Source organism: Xenopus laevis, chromosome 1S (assembly GCF_017654675.1).
Source record: "Xenopus laevis strain J_2021 chromosome 1S, Xenopus_laevis_v10.1, whole genome shotgun sequence".
NCBI lineage: Eukaryota > Metazoa > Chordata > Amphibia > Anura > Pipidae > Xenopus > Xenopus laevis.
Window position 1 is genome coordinate 56714662 of NC_054372.1, and position 22888 is coordinate 56737549.

Genomic DNA, 22888 nt, shown 5'->3' on the forward strand with positions numbered 1-22888 from the left:
TAAATAAGCCATTTAAATCAAGGCATTGTTGGTAACCAACAAATATATCTAGTTGTAAATTCTCAAGGAAGTTATGAAAACATTTCTTACCCCCAAACATATCCTTATAATAATCTAGTACAATCTGGATCAAATGGAACAAAGATAGTTTTGATAAGACACTACAGCAACCAGTAAAACACAGGATAAGAAAAAATTAATATAGAGAAGGTTCCCTGGATTTATTTATGACATAATGAGTGAATAGAGAACACGTGCTTTTAAAATGAAAGACATTTTGGTTAGTTTAGATAAATCTCCAAAATCTGAAAATGAAATAAAGTTACATTCCACTTTCTACTTTTTAAGAGCACAATTAAAATAAATCAGCAGCACACTGAGAAGTCATCTGTATAATGGGATGATGCTTTGTTAAGCCTAACAAAGTCTCCAGCTTGGGAAAAGAAGGGGAGTTGTTTATACAGAGGACTTCTCAATGGACTGGTAGCTTGTATTGACTGTAATTGTAAGAACATGATGAAGAATGTGATTTTACTTTCAATGTTTTCAAAGTATACCTAAAGACATATGGGGAATTAAGAATCACATCACTTCTTGTGATACCTAAAAGAAGACTAAGGATAGGGTCAGACTAGGCTGGAGGGACACCAGGAAAAAAAAACTTATGACACTGCGGATTCTCCCTATCCCCTTTCACCTAATCACAAGTTAATTTCTTGAAAACATTTCACCACTCATCAGAGTGACTTCTTCAGTTCAACAGAAAAGGTAGGGAATCAAAGTCAAGCAAAAAAGACCAAACCAAGAAATATAGGCGAGGAAAATAGCAGGCTAAGCAACATAGTCATTCTATTTGTGGCTGAAACATCTGAAAAACTTAGGAGAATCTTCAAGAAGCATCACAGTCCTGTATATTTCAAACCCAGCAACACCTTAAAGAGATACTGACATCAGAAATTAAACCTTTTTTTATATCTACCATAAAATTGACATTGCATGCTTCTTATAATTTTGCCATAAAGTATTTGCTCGATGCTTTTACATTACCTATCTGACTCCCTGTGATTGCCTGTGAGGGGGATGCCATATTTGTGCAGCAGGAGTCCATAGCATTAGAAACTCTAACTGACAGGCTGAGATGGGACAGTCAGGTTGGCAAAACAGTCAGGTTTAGGAACATCAACTAACAATTACTTAAAAAACCAACCTCTCAGCGAAAAACAAACAATCAGGATGACCTATAGGTAACTTTTAATGTACATTTATATTTTAAAAAGTCGTTTTTTAGTATCAGTATCACTTTAAGACAGAAGTTGGTGCACCCTAAGGACCCAACACCAAAGCACATGAAAAGTAATGTGGTCTGTGCTGTCCAGTGCAGTGAAAAGTGCTATGATATATACATTGGAGAGACAAAACAATTTCTTTGAGAATGAGAATGGCCCAACATAGAAGGGCTAACTCCTCAGGACTAGACTCAGCAGTCTAGCTACATCTCAAGGTAAAGGGACACTCCTTTGAGGACAACAATGTGCACAATTTAGATAGAGAGAACAGATGATTTGAAAGAGGTGTGAAAGAGGCCATTTATGACTCTTTCACATCCCTGAACAGAGGAGGGGGTCTGCGACATCACTTGTCATCAACATACAATGCTGCTCTGACATCCTTACCCTGGTGGCTTCAAAACAATTCACACTTCCAGTCATGTACATTGAAAGATTAATATCTGCCTCAATAAAAAATCATGGTACCATTGTGACTGGATCACACATCTGTGAGTTTCAGCCACCACCTTACAGAAATTCAATGGAACCATTTTGATTGAATGTCTGACTTTACTACCCTCAAGGGTTTAAATGCCAGGGAATTCCCTACCACTTCAGTTGAACTGAAGAAGCCATGATGGTGAAATGTTTTCAATAAAAACTCTAAACATCCAGTTGCCTTTGACTGTATTCTACTAGATAACTGACACTGAACAAGAACCCTACTTTCTTGACCTCATTGACAACACTAATATATTTTAATTGAGACATACCTCATGGTTTGCTAATAGTAATGAACTCAGTTCCTTCCAAGTTGAAAGTTCATAGTTTACTCTGAAATATCCAAGATGTCTGCTATTGATTTTCAAAAATCCATCTGTAGTCTCATTAAATGGAGTCAAAGAAATCCCAGTGTCTAAGAATAAATTATACAGAAATAATTTTAGAAACCACATCAATACACTGGCCAGAATCAATTAAAAAAAACTGTTGGCTCCCCTGCCCACTAGTACCCCTGTTTTTCAAGGGACAATTCTGAATACTGCTTCAAAGATTGGGCAAGATTTTAGCATAAAACTCTTAACTGCGTTTTATGAAATGTTTTGATTCCGTTCTAGAAAAGTTAAGGTGGAAGGGGGCATATATAGGATACTGTTCAATAGGATATTAGTAATTGTTATTAGCATTTAAAATGACCTAAAGGCATGACCTAGGATAAAATCGTGGACCTTATGTATAGAGCAGTTGTGCTTTGTAAAGTAAAAATGTATGATTCCAAAGTTGTTCTAAAAGCTCCTTATCATTAACAAGCCTTTGTCGGGCCCCTTGACAATTAACAGCCCTTAGAATAAAAAGTCTGATAGTATGCAGTCCTGTCAATAACCATGAAAGAGCCAAAATATACAGAGCAACAAAGAGAGAAAGAACCTTTAATGCCACAAGTCTAACCCAGACTAATTTTTCTTTGGCTTTAGTTGCCTTTTAAGGGACATTATATTGATATGTTATACATAGTTCATAAGGGCTCATTTACATGTGCATATACAGTGTGGAATATGCAAGTTGACATGTTTTTTATATCCACAATGCATTGTTTCTTTTTATAATTCCAGCAGAATTGTGAGTGCAAGTTGGGGATGTGCCTCCTAGTTCAGCACAATTTGGATACAGTTTCACTGAAAAACTTTGGTGTTCAGATGTAGTAATTTCTGGCACACAGCATCAAAATTATATCTGCACCTGATTCTGTGACCTCTGTAGGAACCCTGGGGCTACTGCCACTTTCAAGGTAGTGTTAGCTCCTCCAGGGTTCCCCTGTGTCAGTAGGCACACTGTTGCAATTCACAAGAGAAGGCATGATGGAAACTGTGTGCGCCAAGTGCACAAACCTACATTTAGGGGCAGATTTATCAAAGGTCGAGGCGAAGTTTCGAACTGAAAAACTTTGAATTTCGAGCTATTTTTTGTGTACTTCGACTAGGGAATAGTTGAAATTCGAAGTACTGTCTCTTTAAAACTTCGACTTCAACCATTCCCCACCTAAAAGCTGCCGAAGTGCTGTATTAGCCTATGGGGAATCTTGCATAAGTAAATCTAAAACCTCCTACAACCTGTATGGAGGCAATTGGGGGAGTTTGGTAGATCGAAGGTCGAAGTTAAAAAAACTTAGATCGAAGTACGATCGAAGTACAATCGTACGATTCGAAGTGGGCTGAATTCGGCCCACTACGACCTCAAAAAACTTCAACCTCCATTCGATTGGTCTTTTTGAATTTGAAGTTCGAAGGTTTTTTAACTTCGACCTTTGATAAATATGCCCCTTAATGAATGTGGGAAATGTGCTTTTCATAAATAACTCATTATATGTATATCTGTTTTGAAAGGGGCCCCCATTCAAGTAAGGTGACTGTTTAAGTCAACCAAGAATTTGACAATTTTCTTGTTATTTTGGGGGGAAAAAAAAGCATTTTCTTATTTGAAGATATATGATGAATAATATTACTCATAAATATAATTTACCTGCAGAAACAGATTTGTTGTATAAGATATTGTAGTTTGTGCTATTCTTGTTCGTTGTGTAGAATGTCACTGGAATGTTCCACATGTAGCTGAAAAACATCAAGTTTTATTAGATCCGTAACATGTTTTATTTTGGATACTGCAGATAAAAAAAATTAGGGTATTTAGTGTTCCTGCATTTTTAAATGCATATTTTATAGTCCCTTTCAGTTAGCTGGTTCTAGCACACAACTACTCATTATCCATATGAGTGCAATAGTACTGCTCATGTACAAGTCCTATTATTTAGAGATTCTGATAGCTGTGCATATAGCCTGGCAATAGAAAGCAAGTTAGTTAAAACTCTACCAGCTGAGAAAATAAAGGTGATGTTACAGATACTGAAACTGCATAATGTTTGGCCTCTAGTAAACAATTTTACAAATTTGGAGTCAAATAAAATTGGATAAACACTTAAATAGGTTAAATAAATAAGCCATTTAATCAAGGCATTGTTGGTAACCAACAAATATATCTAGTCAGGTTTAGGAACATCAACTAACAATTACTTAAAAAACCAACCACTCAGTGAAAAACAAACAATCAGGATGACCTATAGGTAACTTTTAATGTACATTTATATTTCAAAAAGTCGTTTTTTAGTGTCAGTATCACTTTAAGACAGAAGTTGGTGCACCCTAAGGACCCAACACCAAAGCACATGAAAAGTAATGTTTTCCCATTTAAAAGTCCGACCAGAAAAAGATCAGACTTTAATAAATAACCCCATAAGCAGTGCACCATATCCATAGCCATTTCATGCTAAACCTGACTGAATTTTGGATTAAAATCTGGCATGAGTGTGGCGCACACTGGACAAGGTTAATAAGAGATGAAAAAATCTTTTCTCCTAATTCAGTTCCAGTTTTTTTCAATAGACGTCACTTCAATAGAGTTTTCATGTGATAAACGGTGAGATACGTTTTTCTGAATTGAATTGCATCTCAAATGTAATCTCGTCCATTAGTTTTTACATGATAAACTTTTTCTCACTGAGTTAATTCTGGGCCTTTATCTGGAACAGTCATGGCCCCTCATACTTCATTATACTTCTTTCTTTAGTGGGGAAGAGTCACTTATTTTTACTGTACAGCACTATGTATTCTTCAAATAAGAAAATGGAATGAGCCATTTGATTAATTGCTGTCTGCAATCACACTGATTTAGTACCTATGGTAGTAAATCAACCACACTTATTCTTATGTACTAATTATGAAAAAAAATTTGGCACAAACTTGAATTCTGAAAGTGGCTCTAACGCATTTGCATTGGAGTCCAAAAGAAAGCGAGTTTGTTTGACAGTATTGACAGATTCCACATCAAGCACTGGGTAACCCATCTGCCTCGTCCATGTATCCATGACTTCTTTTACTGGTTTTCCACTTGCCTATAATGAAAGTATTTTGCCATCACAAACTGTATCTAATTGAGCAAAAAGTCATATCTACATTTAGAAAAAAAAGGTTTTTACCTTTGCTAGAGAATTCCAAAAGTCATCAGTTTTAGCATTTTTGAAGACATAATCCTTTAAGTAATCCTATAATAAAAAGAGTTATGATTATCAGAGCCAAAACAAATGTTAGGCATGTTTATTAATATTACAAATATTGCAGAAAAATATTGTGTTATGGCAATTTTTTTACATCATGGTACTGCTGTGCGGTCAACAAAAAGCATACCTCACCCTAACCCACCCTAGACTAACCTATTCCCAGCTCAACCTGGCAAGTCATCATTATTTGAATAATACACACCCAATTAACCCATCTCTAATGTCACAAGAGGGGTCAAGGCAGACAGTCATGAGTATATAAATAAGGTGACAGCAGGCCATTGGGGGATTCTAACATCAGGGCTGGTGTGGGCAGAATTCCGCCTTCCACCTGTCCAATGTTCCTTTAAAGATGTGCTTTGTCAGCCCAAACCTGCTCCACCCACGAGTCCCAATTTTTTTTGGGCTGGCCCCTGCATCACCATTACACTATTACATTTTAACTTTCTTTGAACCAGTCCTACAAACATGGGACCAGCTGAATTAAAAAGTACACCTTTCCTCTGCTCCAAGTTCTGCATAAAATATAATGCATTTTCATTTAAGTCCTTTTATTCTAGGTATACCAGTCAAAACAACAAACGTATTGACCAGTAATACATTGGGCAAATCTGAACAAGGCATCCAATAACTGAAATATGGACAAACCAAAGCAATACCTGACATCCTTTTTTAAAGTTTTCAGGTGAAATCCAGTCTTCAAGCATTCTTAAAATAGATGCTCCCTAGAAAAAGATTAAAACACACATTTTTAATACCATACCTATTCATTCACATCAATTCTGTACCACACAGTCTATATCACCTCTGATGGAAAAAGTAACAGGGCATATATAGTATAGCTTCCATTGCATTTTACACAATTCCTCATACACTTGCAGGACTATAGTGGCTAGACTAAAGTATCATGCAGTATGCACAACATAGAGTATTTCATACCTTATTGTAGGATATTGCATCAAATACTGATGTTATTTCTGCGGGAGTTGAGACTGTGACAATGATCGGGTGGGAAGAAAGCAAAGCATCATCTCTCATTACAGGCAACAGGTCATCAGTTAGAATCTGGTCAAGCTGAAAACACATTAAATTGTTAAGCTCTAATAAATAATGTATTCAGAACCAACACTGATTGTAATGTCTGGAGAAATAGATTCATGCTGATATTAACTGATTTGGTGATGAAAAAACAATTAGCATGTCAATGTTGTCTATATAGTAAATGTAACTACTGCTAAGGGCTTGATAAATATTAAGTGCAACTTTTGCATCAGTGTTATTTATTAAAGGTACTTGTATCTAAAATCGCTCCTTGTACTTTCTCATTTTAGCATGACACTCCAATACAGCCAGTCTGTTCAGAAGTACAGTACGTCTATTGACTTTGATTCCCACAACAGTCTGCATTAATAGATACAGTGCATTTGCACTTAAGGAATAGGGCACAGATGTAATTTTGACTCCGATTGCCATAAATTACATCATGCTAACCTATGTAAAGATTTTCAGCTCAATTGAATCCAATTTTGCATCATTCTGCCCAAAATTGCACTTTCCAAACTTGCACTCATAAATGAGCCCTTTAGACTTCTTTTGAGATCCCATAAAAACACTAAGAAAAATATTTAATATAAATTTTAATATACATTGTATTTATGTCCAATATTATATGCACCGTTTTAAATATACTGAGTTTATTCTTTATGTTTTTAAAGCCTGTAATAAAATGAAGCTTTGTTTCCCCCTGTATTGTAATAAGGCTGTTGCCTCTGCAAGTAGATCAAAGTTTGGTTCTGATTCCTGGAAGCCTGGATTCTATTCTTGTAATATATACTCTCTTTGACCTTGAGAACATGACTTTTTAATTTTGTGCCCCAGACACCAAATTAGATTATGCTCTTCCCAGCAGCAACAAACATGCTGGAGTGCTACATATAAAGTTGTCATACACAATGATAGTCTCGAAGCCTGAAGTCCTGATATCTATGGTGTTTACTGTAGAAATTTGTGGTGTTTATTGCAGAAATCCATGGTCTTATTTCATGTCAAACTAATTGGTTTAAAATATTTTAATGTTCCTGTTGCCATTATTTCAGGATATTAATTTAGTAACCAATGTAGCAAACCCTGAATAAGAAAGAAAATAATAATAAAAAAATAAAAGAGAAATAAAGGAAGAAAAAAAAAAGAAAATAATGCTTTTCTATCTGTGACACCCCCAGGCCTAAAATTCATATAATGCAAACAAATTATGCAAACGTTTTTCTCCCACACCCATTTCATTAGAGGCCATATACAAAGTATATGTCTTGACTCACCATGTTCCATGTTGGCTCGGCTGTATCTATACCATTATATTCAAAAAAGCTTGCAAAGCCTTCATTTAGCCATAGATCATCCCACCAGTCCATAGTTACAATGTTTCCGAACCACTAAAAAGGACATAATGCAACGTTGTCACCCACTAAATCAACTGCAGTGAATTAAACTCTCATATTATCTGCATTATTAACAGAGAGCAAAATCTAGGCAGGTAATTGAAACTTTTTGTTTATTTGTCAGGCTGTTAACCATGAGCATTTTTACCTAATGTGCGTTATTATATGTAGCAGTTGCACAATGAATATGGAGGGAAGAGAATGGGAATGCACCTGCAGCTTGAATGCAGTACCTTCTTTTGGAACCAGTGTCAGACTGGAGCATTGAGGGCCCACCAGAGTCCAAAGTTCCGGGGGGCCCAGCACATATGCGAATGCCAGCACGTCGAACATCATCGTTTTATTTTGGGGGCCCAGAGATCAGGGGAGCTGGTCTGTGCCAGCGGGGGGCAAGAATGCAGGAAAACCCGAGCCCGAACAACACACAACAAGAAATATCTTCCACCTTTTCCACCAGTTTACATAGTTACATAGTTACATAGTTAAATTGGGTTGAAAAAAGACAAAGTCCATCAAGTTCAACCCCTCCAAATGAAAACCCAGCATCCATACACACACCACTCTCTACTTTTAATTAAATTCTATATACCTATACTAACTATAGAGCTTAGTATCACAATAGCCTTTGATATTATGTCTGTCCAAAAAATAGGTCCCCTGCTATTTGTCTATAATGTCCTCTAATGTACTTGTAAAGTGTAATCATGTCCCCTCGCAAGCGCCTTTTTTCCAGAGAAAACAACCCCAACCTTGACAGTCTACCCTCATAATTTAAGTCTTCCGTCCCTCTAACCAATTTAGTTGCATGTCTCTGCACTCTCTCCAGCTCATTTATATCCCTCTTAAGGACGGGAGTCCAAAACTGCACTGCATACTCCAGATGAGGCCTTACCAGGGACCTATAAAGAGGCATAATTATGTTTTCATCCCTTGAGCTAATACCCTTTTTATGCAAGACAGAACTTTATTTATATTTATAAGACCCCTAGATCCTTCTCATTTAAGGAAACTCCCAACACACTGCCATTTAGTGTATAACTTGCATTTATATTATTTTTGCCAAAGTGCATAACCTTGCATTTATCAACATTGAACCTCATTTTCCAGTTTGCTGCCCAGTTTTCCAATTTAGACAAATCACTCTGCAAAGTAGCAGCATCCTGCATGGAACCTATAGTTCTGCACAATTTAGTATCATCTGCAAAAATAGAAACAGTACTTTCAATGCCCACCTCCAGATCATTAATAAACAAGTTGAAAAGCAAGGGACCTAGTACAGACCCCTGTGGTACTCCACTAACAACACTGGTCCAATTAGAAAATGTTCCATTTACCACCACTCTTTGTAGTCTATCTTTTAGCCAGTTCTCTATCAAGGTACAAATACTATGTTCCAGGCCAACATTCCTTAATTTAACCATAACCTTTTGTGTGGCACTGTATCAAATGCTTTAGCGAAGTCTAAGTAAATCACATCCACTGCCATCCCAGAATCGAGGTCTCTACTTACCTTCTCATAAAAAGAAATTAAGTTAGTCTGGCAAGATTTATTACGCTTAAAACCATGCTGGCACAAACTCATAGTATTATGATTTGCTATGAAGTCCAGTATCTTATCCTTTATTAACCCTTCAAAAAGCTTTCCTACCACTGACGTCAGACTAACTGGCCTATAGTTTTGAGGCTGAGAACGGGATCCTTTTTTGAATAGAGGCACCACATTAGCAATTCACCAGTCTCTCGGCACTATGCCAGATCTCAATTTATCCTCAAAAATTAAGTAAAGAGGTTTGGCAATCACAGAGCTAAGCTCGCTAATTACCCTGGGATGAATACCATCTGGCCCAGACCTTTGTTAATCTGAACATGTTCTAGTCTCTTTTGAATTTCTTCATGTGTGAACCATGCATCATTAGTTGTATTACTAGAATTGGTACTATTACGAAGGAAACCTTCACTTACTGGTTCCTCATTTGTGTAGACAGATGAAAAATATGAGTTCAGGATCTGCGCTTTTATTTTGTTTTCATCAACCAGCTGACCCCCTTCTGAAACTAAAGGTCCCACCCCTTCCTGCTTCATTTTTATACTATTAACATTTTTAAAAAATAATTTTGGATTTTTTTACTGCTTGCTGCAATATCCTTTTCTATATCAATTTTAGCTTGCCTTATAGCTTCTTTGCATGATTTATTGGCCTCCTTGTACCTTATAAATGTTTCGGCTGTACCAGCTAACCTGAAAGCCTTTAAAGCACGTCTTTTCTTACCCACCTCAACACCAACGCTTCTATTGAACCAAAAAGGTTTTGCTTTGCAACGATGTTCCTTGCTTACAAGTGGAATATACTGACAAGTATATTTATTAAGCAGCATTTTAAAGACTTCCCATTTTTGTTCTGTGTTTAACCCTGTGAAAAGCATTTCCCACTTAATATGTTGCAGAGATGCCCTTATACTGTCAAAGTTTGCACGTCTGAAATTTAGTGTTTTAGTTACTCCCTTATAGAATTGCTTCTGCAACAGAATCTCAAAGGAGACCATGTTATGATCACTATTCCCTAAATGCTCTAAGGTCCTGGTGTATGATGTTGCAGTTGGGGTCATCATCAGTGCATTCACCACTCTCCTAATTATAAACTTATCAATCATTATGAACAAGCAATAGTAAATTTCAGTTCTCAAATAAAACAATAAACAGACTGAATAATTTGGTGAACTGTTGACTGACCAGTCATTGGAATGAATATCCAAATAAAACTAGTTCAGTTTTTAAGCTGATGGCTCACATTGGTGGACCAGAAAGGGTGAAGCTGAGGCCCCTTTTTATTTCACATGTGCTGGTGCCTCATACATGACTGAGAAGTGGCACCTTACCTTTGTTATGGTACTTGTTACCACTTAAACTGATAAGTGGAAATAAAGTGGTGCACCTCAATATTCAATGAACCCCCCGCAAACTTGATCTCAAGCAAAATACACACACAGCTACACAAGGGTTACTACGAAGATTATGATTATTGACAGGAAATTAACAGTGGGGAAGTATTATACCTGATGCACAAGCTCATGAGCAACCACAGCTGCCACTCTTTGTTTATTCACTGTGGCAGATTCATTGGGATCATAAAGCAGGTTTGTTTCTCTGTAAGTGATCAGTCCCCAGTTCTCCATAGCTCCTGTGCCAAAATCAGGGATGGCGATTTGGTCTAAATAAAGAGGGGGAAGGGGGGGGTGGGAGAAGAACAATTTAAGGCAAGAACAAGTCAAGTAAATAAAATATCTTAGCTAGAATGCCAAGATTTGTGGAAATTGCAGATGCAGATCCCTCCACCCTCTCCTTTGGGGGATTCCATTTTTATGTTGAATTATATTATCCTTAAAATATCACTCTAGTGGTCTCCATTTTTTTATTATTTATTTGATTGTTTTAGGCAGAAGAAAAGAAACATTAAAAACCCTCAAACAGCAGCGTAGAATACTTCCATCGAGGTAATTGAAAAGTAACAGAGATTGGCGTGATTAAAAGTGAAATGACGTACCTAATTTTGGCAAGGAATAAGTCATGTTGAAATACTCTTCAAAGAAGTCAAACACAATCTTGGTTGTGTCTGCTGCATACACTGCTGTTGCATTTTGTAAGGGCTGTACATAAATTCTCAGCTGGAATCAGAAGGAAGTAATCAGTTTCTGGCCTCTCTTACCTGTCTCACTCCCAAGCTATAACAGCTCATGCTAGGAGCACATTTAATGATAGGACACAGCCATGTTATTGCTGTATAAAGTACAAAGCCAAGGTCATTAAATAGTCAGCCCACCGTTTCAAAAACATATTATTTACAAACAAAAAGAGTAGAAAATATAAATCCAAAGCCAAAGCCAAAAGTCATTATTTATGGTATATTTTTCTTATAACACAGGTTTTGTGAAGGTGAACTATACCTTTACATTTTTTAGAAATATTATCTCAGTGTTCTCAACAGTTTCTCCAGTATAGCCTACCAAATTTCCAGGCACCACTGACCAGATTCTATGGGCTAAACTACTCAAATGCTTTTGGTGCATGGTCAGATATTGTTACATGGGTCTAATATAATGGGACTTATAGAAAAATCTGATGTGTAAATTTCATGAAACATTTACCATCTGACAAGACACGACTGTCGGATGGGAAGGCTACATGCTGCATGTTCATCCGACAAGATAAAAACGGATGGTGTTGGAAATGTTTTTTTTTCTCATTGAAATACATTGACTGTAGGATATAAACATATGAACAAAAGACTCCATCCGACTTTATCTGATCCGAGTTTACATTCTAGCTATAGGGGGATCAGATTTTGTTGCATCCTACAAAATTTGGTGCTGTAGTTGCATGGGAGATCCGACCCACAAAATCTGATCAAAAGCACTTGTGGAGTTTAAGGGTAAAAGTAGGTTGGTTTGTAGCTTGCATTCTTGAGTAAAAACATGTCACTCCATTTAAGTAGTTTATTACCTAGAAGATTTGTCTACATTATGCTAAAAATTTATTATAACATGAACTTTCCCTTTATGGGTCACTCAGTTGCAGTCAGTTGTTATTGTAATGAGGACAAACTAAAGATTAGTCATATACTTACAGGCACACCGCGTTTTGAAAGCCTTTCTACATAAGTGAACTGGTGGACTGCAAAACAGACCAAATACGTACTCATTGGAACTGACTTCTCAAACAGAGTTCTCTTCCACCCATTTCCAAGGCTGACTGATTCCTATAAACAAACATATGGTAATGGAATGAATAAAAGGGCAGAATACAAATGTAACCCACAAGCAGTCTCTTTGTGAGACTCATTTGTAAACAGTGGGCAAATCTACACCTGTCCCAGGGCATTAGACAGAAAAAAGCCTTATTTAGGAGATTTTTGGACAACTCCACCTCTAATCTATTTTCCTTTCCCATTCTTTTTATTCATGAATTGCTGAGATATAAAGGATCCTCTTTTTATAATAATATCACATTTTTCAATGAATTTTTGATATTTATTAGCACTAGCACTTTAACTAATTAATGGATAATCAATGAATTCTTAAATGAATTGAAGTTACAGTATATAAGCACTTGCACTTTTTGAATGAACTATAATTGATGTTTTAAATGAATACATGAACTAATTTTGGTAAAATTAATTGGTGGTGTGTAGGTATAGAATTAATTTAACGGCACATGAAGCACTAAGCACTTTTTCTAACTGTTGCACCTTAAGGGTAAATTAATTAGTGAATTAATTCTACAACATATTTTTAACAATATTGTGGTGTTACTACTTTTCTCTCTATTTAATTAAATCTACACTTGCGTCAGTGATGTAACGTTTCGGGGGCGTGCCCCTTCGTCAGACATGCAGAACATCCCTCACAACATGTCTTATACCCTAGTTAATTAACATATTATCAAGTGAACCGAGAGGTTAATTTTAAGCATATGTCCATATATCTGTATAGGTATTTAAAGCGATCCATATTCAACCGGTCCTTCCAAGGGTCTTCCTGGTTTGTGGATAGGTAGTGCTTGCTTGTAAAGCAATGAACAGTTCCTTGAGTCCAATTGTGTAAAATCTCTCAGTATAAGGGTATAGTCCCATTTTTGTGCATTAATAAGTGAACCATTCCGTGAAACATTTCGGTGAGACTCAAACCAATTATAAATCAAATTCAATACAAATAAAAATCATGCAAATCATATTATCCAGGTTACATTGAAGGCCTCTCATCTGGAAAATCCCAGTTTCAAACATTGCAGATTTGATTTTCTCTCTGGTGTGTTATGCCCATAAAATAAAGAGCACCTGATTTAATGCAAACCACTCTCTCAGTATATGCAGAGGAGGTGTAACGTTTGCTCCTTCTATAAGCTGCCAAAGGATAATACTTTTAGGTCACATATGTCAAGCTAAAGGGTGCTACATTACATACCTATGTGGGCTTTTCTAAATGCTCTTTCATTTTGAGAGTCTTACATTTTAATTAAATATTCCTTTTGAATTGGCAAAAGAGTTGCTGTTCATTATGTGGGCATGGAGGTTGTGCAACGTTTTTTCACAGAAACGTAAAGTTTTATAAACTGCTTCATTCACTCGAAGGTAAATACAGACTTCAGGAGGAAAGAGCACCAAGGGATAATGACAAAAGCTCAGATTCAAAAGACTAACCATGCCTTAGCTTTTCGATTATGCTTATGGATCTGGGCCAAAAAATAAGAATAACTTTCAGTGAAAGAAGGAAAGCAAGGGAACAGCATGTCCATTGAGTTCTGGGGCAGAACAAGTCACAAGCCTTGGATCTAATAAGGGCTCCAGGAGGGCATGCAAGCTGTTCCTGCTGACACAAGCTGCACATTCACCTACAGAGCATGTAAACATTCAAATAGGCCTTTTGGGAATGCAGGTGTGATTACATTCCGAGTAAGGCTTTCCTCTGCTTTTTTCTACAGCACAATGCTTTCATGGCAAGGAATCACGTTGCATTTTATGTAAGGAATTAGTGTATGCTCGTATAATGTTTAATAATGGTCTCTTCCCAAGTTACCTAACTATCCATATTTCCAACAAAAATATGGACAAACAATACCTTCCTATGGTCACACTTCCCAGACTGGAAAAGGAATATAAACCAAGTGGCATAGATTGTTATAGAGTAGCTGCAGTAATGGAAGTTGTCATATATATATATATATATATATATATATATATATATATATATATATATATATATATATATATATATATATATATATATATATATATATAAAACAATCCTAGTCAGGTGCACTCTTTTCCAAAAAACATCCGCCTGGGTGCTGGTAAAATAATACTATCAAACCCTCTCACAAACCGCACTCCAAGGACTTGTAAGGTGTCAAAAATCAAAATGCCTTTATTTCTCAGCGTTTCGGCTCTCACTCGTGAGCCGTCTTCAGGAAAGTGAAAAAACTACACATGTGAAACGATTTATACGTGCAAAAAGGGCGCCAAATGACGTCATCATTGGTGGGTGTGTACAAGGACTGATAATTATACAAAGAAGTGATAAACATTGTATGTCCATGTCTATAATAAACTGATCCATGTGTCCGCGTGACTTTTCTTTAGTGCATATCCACCAAACGTGTATCTTTAAAAAAACCACCCGTCGCTGTGTCCAGCTGCGACCCCTGACTCGCGTCAGGGATCGTGATTAAAAACACTTACCCCCAGGCGATCTAAGGTGTGGGCCGCTCACTCCCTCACAGTCCCCCGTCTCGGCAGATCATACCAGTAAAATGTGCCGCTTAGCCCGACCGTTCATTTTACTCTCCGGTTCCTAGTGACAACAGCTCCCTGCTCTCACGCGGTATCCGGCCTTAGCCCCGCCCACGTTACCATGGTGCGTACTAACGCTTTCAACTGCGGGGAAACCATAGACTCCAATCACTCCTTGCAGGCGACCCTGCACTTATTGTCCCGATCGTGACTCACTCTCCATATTGGATGATTATCTCACTCTTTTCCCTGGCATCAGGGTGTACACTGACTAAATGGTCTGTGGCCCCCCTTCTGCCGTCAGGGATGCGGTGTAAATCTCTCCCAGGGTTACTCCTGGTTCTGTCACTTCTGGTCTAATGGAGTGATTGTAGGAGTATTCTGGTAGAGCAAGTTAGCGGAGCTTATAGGTGCTCTCTTAGTACATACCTCCAATCGCATACCTTCATATATCCGCCCGCACACTGGTATGTTTAATCGCCAGGGGACTCTTGTTCCTTCTCGGCCTCTCACCTTTCTCCCTGGGGTATAATCACGACCTAAAAACATAGATCACAGGTATCCATAACTGATGCTACAAAAAGACTAATATGAATTTGATTTTTTTGGCTTTTGACCTGTGATCTATGTTTTTAGGTCGTGATTATACCCCAGGGAGAAAGGTGAGAGGCCGAGAAGGAACAAGAGTCCCCTGGCGATTAAACATACCAGTGTGCGGGCGGATATATGAAGGTATGCGATTGGAGGTATGTACTAAGAGAGCACCTATAAGCTCCGCTAACTTGTTTATTATAGACATGGACATACAATGTTTATCACTTCTTTGTATAATTATCAGTCCTTGTACACACCCACCAATGATGACGTCATTTGGCGCCCTTTTTGCACGTATAAATCGTTTCACATGTGTAGTTTTTTCACTTTCCTGAAGACGGCTCACGAGTGAGAGCCGAAACGTTGAGAAATAAAGGCATTTTGATTTTTGACACCTTACAAGTCCTTGGAGTGCGGTTTGTGAGAGGGTTTGATATATATATATATATATATATATATATATATATATATATATATATATATATATATAAGCAGAAGCGCTTTTAACTAATGTATTACACTGCACAATGTAAGAAAACAACTGTTTGTTTTAGCTTTTAAAAAACTGGAACAATATTCTGATGGGAAAAATATTATAAATATAGCAGATCCATTTTATTTGGATAAAAACCAAAAGTTATATCAAAACATAAGGGTTTCTTGTTCTTCACTACTGTTCTTCTACCTATCAAGCAAGCATTTTTATACACATAGGGGCACATTTACAAAGCTCAAGTGAAGGATTCGAATTAAAAAACTTTTTTTGGGCTACTTCGACCATCGAATGGGCTACTTCGACCTTCGACTACTACTTCGACTTCGAATCGAACGATTCGAACTAAAAATCGTTCGACTATTCGACCATTCGATAGTCGAAGTACTGTCTCTTTAAGAAAAACTTCGACCCCCTACTTCGGCAGCTAAAAGCTACCGAAGTCAATGTTAGCCTATGGGGAAGGTCCCCATAGGCTTGCCTGTGATTTTTTGATCGAAGGATATTCCTTCGATCGTTGTATTAAAATCCTTCGAATCGTTCGATTCGAAGGATTTAATCGTTTAATCGTTCGAACGAATAATCCTTCGATCGTTCGATCGCAGGATTTGCGCTAAATCGTTCGACTTCGATATTCGAAGTCGAACGATTTTAGTTCCTAGTCAAATATCGAGGGTTAATTAACCCTCGATATTCGACCCTTAGTAAATCTGCCCCATAATGTCAACACTATGTAGGGAATATAGTAAAAGTCACAAGGACTTCAAATAGCTCACAAGGCCAAAGGCCAAGTGCTACTAAACATGTCACCGAACTCCAAAGTGACATCACTAAGTACCATTTATAATAAATGACATCACTATGCACTGTTTCTAAAGTTATATTTTACAAGATATTTATGGATGTTGTGTATTATGACATAATTTGATAAACTTTATCAATTTAGTTTCATGCAATATTCAGCATGGTTAGACAGAAACTGTGATGGTAAACATGACATGTTGGGTTTTACAGCTATATGCAGAATCTTCAGGTGGTCATTCTGAGTTGGAAATGCAGGTATGGGATCTGTTATCCAGAATGCTTTGGACCTGGAGTTTACCAGATAAAAGATCTTTCCGTCTACTAGAAAAATATGTAACCAGTAGGCTGGTTTTGCTTCCAGTAAGGATTATTTATATCTTAGTTTGGATCAAGTACAAGGTACTGTTGTATTATTACAGAGAAAAAGGAAATCATTTTTAAAAATGTGGATTAATGGGAGTCTATGGGAGATTACCTTTCTGTAATTCAGAGCTTTCTGAATAATGGGTTTCAGGACTATGGATCTCATACCTATATTGTAAGAGGGCTTTGTTCCCAAACTGCTAAATATGTATGAATTTGCAATGTTAACACTTGGGAGCAAAGTTCTTAAAAATAATTCCTAAAGCTCATTCAGCACAGCTTCCCTTTAAACATCAAACCAAATCAAAAGAAAGAGCTCTATAACATATCTGGAAGAGGGAAAATAGTATATTTTTATAAGAATTCAAACGTCTTCTTTGATGAATGATCCCATCAATTGTACTAGCCTGTCAGTAGATTTCCAATACATACCTGCACAGGCATGTTTGATATGGCATCATACTCCTCCCTGTGGATAATGCTAATTGTATAGGTTGCTTTTTTATTGGGTTCATCAAAACAAGGGAAGGATTTGCGTGCATCCGTTGGTTCATGGTCGGCAGCCGCAATGCTCCTGAGAAAAAGAAACATATGGATGATTTCAGTTTCTCAAACACATACAGTATTCCTGTTTTTGCTTTATCTGAACCCAAAGGATAAAGCAGGGAATGTAAAAGTAACACAAGTGCAATCTTGTGCAAGATTTATGCTAACCATGTATAAAATACACACAGTGTTGAGCATGGATGGCTCTAGGGTACCAATATTTTTGATTCTTATATTATTTTACATTTTTCTATTTCTTTACTTAGCTAGACTAGTCCCTGAATGCTAGTTTCTCAGTCCATCAGTACCAGCTACACAGGGGATAGCCATTACAAAGTTAAATGTATTCTGTCATGATTTTTATGGTTTAGTTTATATTTCTAAATTACACTGTTTATACTGCAAATAATTACTACTACTATGCAAAATGTAATTCCTAATCCAACAAGTGTATTTTTTAGTTGTAATATTAGTGTGTAGGCAGTCATCTCAGATCATTTTGCTTGGTCATGTGCTTTCGGAAAGAGCCAGTGCTGCACTATGGAACTGGTTTCAGGCAGGCTATTGTTTCTCCTACTTAATGTACCTGAAGGAGTCGCAGTAGGACATGGATTTTTACTATTGAGCGCTTCTCTTATATCTACCAGGAAGCTATTATCTGGTTACCTTTCAATTGTTCTGCTGATGGGCTGCTGGGGGTTGGGAGAGAGAGTTGATATCACTATAACTTGCAGTGGAGCAGAAAAGAGTAACTGAAGTTTATCAGAGCACAAGTCACATGACTGGGGGCACCCGCGAAACTGACAATATGTCTAGCCCCGTATCAGATTTCAAAATTAAATATAACATAATCTGTTTGCTCTTTTGAAAAGGGATTTCAGTGCAATCCTGCTGGAGCAATACTATCAATTGGTGTGTTTTAAAATGAAAGGCAGGGCCACAAAAACATTGGAAGAGGTTGTCCTTGCTTCAAGAGATAACAGTGTGAAAGCTGAAGGCATTATTAGAATTCAAAATGATTTAGCCTGACAAGCCAAACTTTGCAAGCAAAAAAGAAAACTATGAAACCAGAAATCATTTTACGACAGGGAAATAATAGTAAGTAATTAGGCGCCCTTTAAGATCTCAGCAAGTGTTCATCCTTTGCCTCTCTATTGATATCATTGCAGGTCTCTCTGGCAGCTGCTGCAGGCTCTTACTTGATACTTTTCTGAGCCCCTAACTGGTCACATGATGCTGTGAGTGAGAGAGGGATCTTGTTTCTGTGCGTGTGTGTCTATCTGTCTGTCTGTTAGTGCAGTAAGTGTTTGCATGCAGGGGCGGAACTACCGGTGGAGCAGGGGGGTGCGAGCGGGCCAGGGCCCGCACCCCCTCAGGGCCCCCCGGCAGTCCGCGCACCGCATATTCCCGGCCAGTTCCGGGTGTACAGAGGGGGGCGGGGGGCCCGGCTGCGTGTCCTGCGCCAGTGCCCGCCCCCCTCTAGTTCCGTTTCTGTTTGCATGGCTACCTGTGGCTGCAGCAGCAATGGAACCCACCAAATCCCAGCCCGATCTTCTCTGTATTGTTCTATCAGGTTTTATTCTTTGTATATCACTTCCCTAAAGTCTGTTTTGACTCAATCTCCCCATTGACTAGCAGCTCTGTTCCTTTTTGTCAGTCCAGCTTCTAAACTATTTCAAGTCTATCAATGAAGAACATTTACTAAGTAACATATACACACACACACACTCCAAAGCAGAAAAGAACTCAACAGGTCTTGTGCAAACAAAGCTATGTTTTTTTAAGTTAATGTAATGTATTAAATAAAAATTCAATTTAAAAAAACCTTGCACAAGTCCTGTCAAGTGCTGTACTTCATTGGACTATTAGATTATTTGTTACCAGCACTCAGGCAAATGATATAATTTTGGTGTGATTGCTTCTCCATTGGGACTATATATACATATACATATATATATATATAATACACAAAAGCCATGAATATCCTGTAAATTATATCCTTATAAACGGTGAGTAGTGATGTCATCAGTTATAAACGGTGAGTTCTGATGTCATTTCTGTCACATGACTCATTGAAATTTGTATATTATAATAAATAAAGTACCCCCAGTTGTAAAATATGAGGATATTAGAAGTTACCTCGGAGTTCCATGACCTGTATAAAAACACTCGGCCTTCGGCCTCGTGTTTTTATATGGTCATGAAACTCCTCGGTAACTTATAATATCCCTATATTTTACAAAAGGGGGTACTTTATTCACTATATATATATATATATATATATATATATATATATATATATATATATATATATATATATATATTATATATCAATTAATAATACACAAAAGCCGTGAATATCTTGTAAATTATATCCTTATAAACGGTGAGTAGTGATGTCATCAGTTATAAACGGTGAGTAGTGATGTAATTTCTGTCACATGACTCACTAAAATTTGTGTATTATAATTAATAAAGTACCCCCAGTTGTAAGATATGAGGATATTATAAGTTACCTCGGAGTTCCATGACCTGTATAAAAACACTCGGCCTTCGGCCTCGTGTTTTTATATGGTCATGAAACTCCTTGGTAACTTATAATATCCTTATATTTTACAAGAGGGGGTACTTTATTCACTATTTATTGTGCTATGTATAGTGCAACACATTTTGGTATATATACACTACATATAGCCAGCCCACTGTTACAACTATGTGAGCTGTGGGCTTCATGATGAGTTTTTTTAATACAGGTACAGGTATAGGACCTATTGTCTGGAATGCTTGAGGCCTGGAGTTTTCTGGATAAGGTGTCTTTCCATATTTTGGATATCCATACCTTTAGTCTACTAAAAAATAATGTAAACATTACATAAACCCAATAGAATTGTTTGCCTCCGATAAGAATTAATTATATCCTAGTTGGGATCCATTACAAGGCACTGTTTTATTATTGCAGACAAAAAAGGAAAATGTTTTTTAAAATTTTTGATTATTTGATTAAAATGGAGTCTATGGGAGATGGCCTTCCCATAATTCATTTCGGTTTAGTCTAGGAAACAGGTTGGAGACTGTCCACGATGTTTGGGCAAAAGGGAGCAAATGATGCCCAAACTACTATGCAGCTCTACTGGGGACTACCAGCTACTCATAGCAAAGGATAGATGTAGTTTGATTATTAGGCTACCCCCAAGGGAGACTTATTAAGTCAGATATGGTCCTCATGCAAGACAAAAAGAAACAAAAATTATACATTACTTGGTCACCCCATTCTCTTGGTATGTAGTCCTGTAGAACCCCACCAGCGAGCCATCCAGTCTCCCAGCAAACTGCAGGGTCAGGCAATAGGTGTCACTCTCATCGGTGGGTGAGTTTGGATCCAGAACTTGCTGGGCCTCCAGCACCAGGTATTCATTGGGTGTGTACTGGAAGCACTGTTGGATGGGGATCTGGAGTGAGCCTCTTGTCAGTCTGGGCTGCCCAATAATCTTGGTCTCTCTGATATGGAGCCATAGGTGTTTGCTCTTCACTTCACTGAGCTTCAGCCAGATGTTCACAGTTCCATTATAAGTGTCCTGTTCCATTATGGGGTGCAGCTCCACGTCATAGTGAATTGGGTTAATGTGGGTGGGCAACCTGAATAGTGTCCAGTTTCCACTACTGTCATCACGTTCCGGACAAACCTCCTGTTCTGGTGGTGCTGGGGTGGTAGCAGGAGAAGGGGCAGTGGGGGTGCCGCTTGTTGTGGTGGTAGAGGTTCTGGTTGTAGTTGATGCAGTGGTTACATCTCCATTGTTGCTTTTACAGGGATCAGGGTATGTAAGACCTACTCCTAGCCCTACAGACACTCCAACCACTATCGCTATTCCTACAATGACAGCCACATGCATGCCACGAATGCAGTATTTTTTAGATTGCATTCCATCATACAGGTCCATATCTTGCATATCCATCCCCATTCTGCCGAATTAGAAAGAGGCTAAAGTAGCTAATCTATGCAAGGGGGTGTAATGCACAACATGTGCACAGCCCTGCTGCCTGTCTGTGTGCTCTGCTGGTGTGAGCAACTCTGAGCTGACTCAAGCTTCTTTTAACATTCTTCTCTTCAGTCCCCCTCCCTCTCCTCCCGGGGCATAGTGTAGCTATTCAATTGCTTGTTAATGATCAGCAACAGATAATAGAAGGGCTATCTTACCAGGCTCTTATCAGCAAATTGCAGATCACCCCAAACCCAAGTACTCCTGTCTGTATTAGCAACTGTATAATCCAAGTTTGTCAGATATCAAACTTCAATTCTCTGCATCCCATGCAGCCATCGGACAACATTTCAGCATTTAAAATGAAAGGCTCCAATGTTTTATTTCAGAACTGGAGGGGTATTGGATATCCACAAATCTCTCCAGCTTATTTTCCATTAAGTGCCAGAAATGAATGTAATAATGCATGGGTGCCTGCAAGAAATTTTCCAGAGAAAAGGAGGGGGGCAAAGTCATTAACCAAACTCAGTCTGTTTCAGCCTGTATACATTAACAAGGTAATGCTGGGTCTGAGAAATGATTTGTAGGAAACTAATTTGCTGGAAAAACTCAGCAAGAAACCCATAGCTTTGATAATTCTGTTTGAGGGGCTTATTTATAAAACTTCGAAAATGTCTCACAATTTTGTTAAAACCACTCCCACCAAATTGCCACTGACTTTTTTTTACTGTATTTATCAGTAAATTTTCAGGAAAAAATCTGGTGTAGGAAAAAGACTGGATAAATTCATTAAACAAATCTAAATTGTATGATTTTTTTGAATTTGACGCCTGAAAACTCTTTTGGATTATCGTCAAAAACCAGGAAATCTTCAGAATATTGTACGAAAGCCAGCGCAGAACAGGATATCTTCCAGTGGCAAACGGAACATCTGCCATTGACTTTTACATGAACTTGGCAGATCTGAGTACTTTTTTATTCTGACTTTTAACACCATCTGGGTTTAATAAAT

General features: G+C 37.7%; 1 protein-coding gene across 1 annotated transcript in view; it reads right to left on the reverse strand.

Annotated features, from left to right (window-relative positions):
- enpep.S (glutamyl aminopeptidase S homeolog) overlaps positions 1–21978 on the reverse strand; it is a 37097-nt gene extending 15119 nt beyond the window's left edge. Inside the window, exons 1-12 of the mRNA XM_018243348.2 lie at positions 21158–21978; positions 17786–17927; positions 12439–12570; positions 11359–11479; positions 10871–11025; positions 7698–7811; positions 6319–6453; positions 6039–6104; positions 5299–5364; positions 5063–5214; positions 3789–3877; positions 2042–2184 (exon numbers count right to left, since the gene is read on the reverse strand). Coding sequence (XP_018098837.1) covers positions 2042–2184; positions 3789–3877; positions 5063–5214; positions 5299–5364; positions 6039–6104; positions 6319–6453; positions 7698–7811; positions 10871–11025; positions 11359–11479; positions 12439–12570; positions 17786–17927; positions 21158–21858 — 2016 coding nt within the window. The 5' untranslated portion in view covers positions 21859–21978. The remainder of the gene's footprint in view (positions 1–2041; positions 2185–3788; positions 3878–5062; positions 5215–5298; positions 5365–6038; positions 6105–6318; positions 6454–7697; positions 7812–10870; positions 11026–11358; positions 11480–12438; positions 12571–17785; positions 17928–21157) is intronic.
- Between the last annotated feature and the right edge of the window lie 910 nt (positions 21979–22888).